At 34.6% G+C, this 2,979-nt stretch overlaps 1 protein-coding gene across 1 annotated transcript in view; it reads right to left on the bottom strand.

Moving 5' to 3' along the window:
- Window positions 1-1,859: 1,859 nt before the first annotated feature.
- The window catches only part of SERPINB10 (serpin family B member 10), a 12,855-nt gene continuing 11,735 nt past the window's right edge, over window positions 1,860-2,979 (bottom strand). Inside the window, exon 7 of the mRNA XM_006913726.1 lies at window positions 1,860-2,273. Coding sequence (XP_006913788.1) covers window positions 1,869-2,273 — 405 coding nt within the window. The 3' untranslated portion in view covers window positions 1,860-1,868. The remainder of the gene's footprint in view (window positions 2,274-2,979) is intronic.

Here is a 2,979-nt window from a genome sequence, read left to right as displayed (position 1 = left end):
ATTTGCAGACCTGGTTTCAAGTTCAGTTTATTTCTAAACTTGCAGTAATGGCTATTATGAGGAAAGGCTTCTCAGGAAATAGATTGATTTAAAGGTGATAAAGGCATTGGTTGTACGTACTAACCTTGACACTTTATTATTCAATCCACATACTAATTATGCAAAGATTTTTAGTTGAAATCTCGCTAGTAAAAATCCGTTTTCCTCTTGAAAACTGGTTGTTTCTGCAAGCCAATTTTTTAAATGTATTTTTAATATTTTTGACAGTTCAAATATTTTCTTTTTGAAAAATTTTTATGAAGTTTCAAAAATTATGTTTCCAAGTTTAAGTGCCCACATATGAGTTTTAATATCTTTTTTAGTAATAAAATCATCTAATGATAGGAAAATAAATAGATGTTCTCGAAATGATCCTAGTCTTTCAAACAGTAGTTGATTTCTCATTCATAGATAAATTGCACCTTTTCATACAAAGCAACCTAATGCCCCAAGGCTAAGTAAGATTCAGACTTCTTTGAAGGTTCGGCTGAGACCGGAACGTGCAGTCTGCCAGTGGCAAAGAAATTTGCCAAAGGGTCAAAGCTTGTTCATGGAAGCTGCTGTTGCGGAAGGGTGTGGCCTCGCTGGAACTGGCGGATGCAAAGTGCCCGGTAGGAACACAGACACGAGGGATTTCTTTCATTGCTACTTAAAGTGAGATGTTAGGGACAGAGGCAAAGTGTTTCATAAAGACATGATATAATGTCATTTGTATTATAATTCTATCTTTAAAGCTAAAGCACAGAATCATTTTTTTATCCTATAATACCGAACCAAGATTTGATACAGAAAACACATTTTCTTATACTAATTTATACACTGTTTAGGTCAGATCCACTCATTTATTTTATTAAACGAATGTCAAAAAAGCAACCTAGAGTGATACAATCGATCTCTCAAATTAGAGAAACAGGTGAGGAGACTATCAACAGCAGTTTTGTATGAAGATTTCAAAAATAAATTAGAAAAACAGACAATTTTATGGAGAACCAGCATCACTGAGGATATCTTCTTATAACTAACAATACATATGTCAATAAATTAGAAATCTGTTTTACTTCAGAATATGTTTTAAGGCAAAGATGTTACTATGACTAAAGTTTTACACATAATTATTTTTAATAAAATCTTTATTTTGGAATACTTTTAGATTCGCAAAAAAAAAAGTTGTTGCAAAAATAATAATACAGGGACTTCTGCATGCTACTAATAGTTTCCCCAAATGCTAACATCTAACATTACCATGATACATTTGCTAAAACTAAGAAGCTAGCATCGGCACATTGCTACTAACTAAACTCCATATTTCATGTGGATTTTCCTACTTTTTCTGTTAATATCAACATAAGTATTTTTAAATAGACAGCAGAAGTGGGGAGTTAATGTTACCGTGGCAACTTGTGAACTATCAAAATGACATTCTTAAGAAAAGTCTTATTTATCAATACATGGCCTTTATAAAGATTTTTCTTCACTAAATGACACATGTGAAATATAAGGAACAATGATGATACAGTGACCAGACAGCTCAAGAATAGTAAAGCATGCAGCTGAATAACATAGTATTTCTGAAATGTAAAGAAAAGTCACATTAAGACAAAACGTTGAGGTAAAAATAAAATTTGCCATTCTCTCTAGCTATATAGATGTGACAGTGTCACTAGAATGCGTTATTTCGAGATTTATTTGCTAATATTCAAATGTGAAAAATATTCAGACTCGTTTGTATAATTAAAAACAAACTTGTTTTTAATTGTAATTGTTTTTCCATCTTATGATGCATTGTTCACACCGTAATAAGACGGTCTCGTCTGATGAAAGAGGCAGGTTTAGGGGGAGCAGAATCTCCCGTAAAAGAGAATGGTGTTGGTTTTATTATGCCTGATGAAGAAGAGGAAAGGGTGGTCTGCATTCACGTCAATGGTGGGGAGTCTAATTCGAAAACCCACCTCACTCCCGGTGCCAGCTGCGGCCTCTGTACCTTGTTCATTTATTTCTACAAAGGACTTGTGGAAAACATTGGACAGAAATAGGTTTCTCTCCATAGACATTCCTGAGAAATCAGCTTTGCTCTGGTTAAAGGCATCAGTCATCCCCATGCGGCTCAGGGCTGACTTGAGATCATAAGTCTCCTCCAGCTTGAACTTGGGAAGATGCAGCTGCACATCGTACAACTCCATCATGTCCGCACTGGTCCACTCACGCAGCTTCTCATAGGTGACAGCCTTTTCCAGCTGCAGGTGTGGAACGAAGAAAGAAAGGGTCAGTAATTCCAAAGTAGAGTAAGAAATATTGGTTGAGTGAGTCCTCTGGCTATTACACAAACGAATTACGATCACTCACGTTACTCAGGGTAACAACACACGCCCATTTGGAAATTCTCTATATAATGCGATCCTTCACACTGTTCACCTACAGAATCTTTGTTCTGCAGATTAATAGTTGCCAGGATATCAAATAATTAGACCTTGATTCAAAATGGAAATATTTTTATGATACTATGCAAGGCATCAACTATACACTCATAAGTACATCAAAATAAATACAATTTATATGTAATCTATATGAAAGCATATGCTATAGGACAAGTTGTATGTCAGGGCACAAAAAACATTAGTTTTATTAACATGAGAGACTGTTCTTTAAAAACAATATCTGAGATAAAATAAAATGTTTATACTGTATAATCAAACAATATGAATTTAGTAACAGTAAACTATGCAAAAAATAAAGGAAAGAAGAGAGAGAGGGGAAGGAAGGAAGGAAGGAAGGAAGGAAGGAAGGAAGGAAGGAAGGAAGGAGAAAGAGAAAGAAAGAGAGAGAGAGAGGGAGAGAGGAAGGGAAAGAATGGGAAAAAAAGGAAAATCCCCAAATTTTAAGAGTAATAACTTTTTTATAGTGATTTTGAGGGTGCTTTTTCTCCTCTTTATTTTTTAAATT

This window comes from Pteropus alecto, unplaced genomic scaffold (genome assembly GCF_000325575.1).
Source record: "Pteropus alecto unplaced genomic scaffold, ASM32557v1 scaffold14, whole genome shotgun sequence".
NCBI lineage: Eukaryota > Metazoa > Chordata > Mammalia > Chiroptera > Pteropodidae > Pteropus > Pteropus alecto.
The sequence above is the reverse complement of the archived record's forward strand: the minus strand, read 5'-3'. Positions and strand labels throughout refer to the sequence as shown.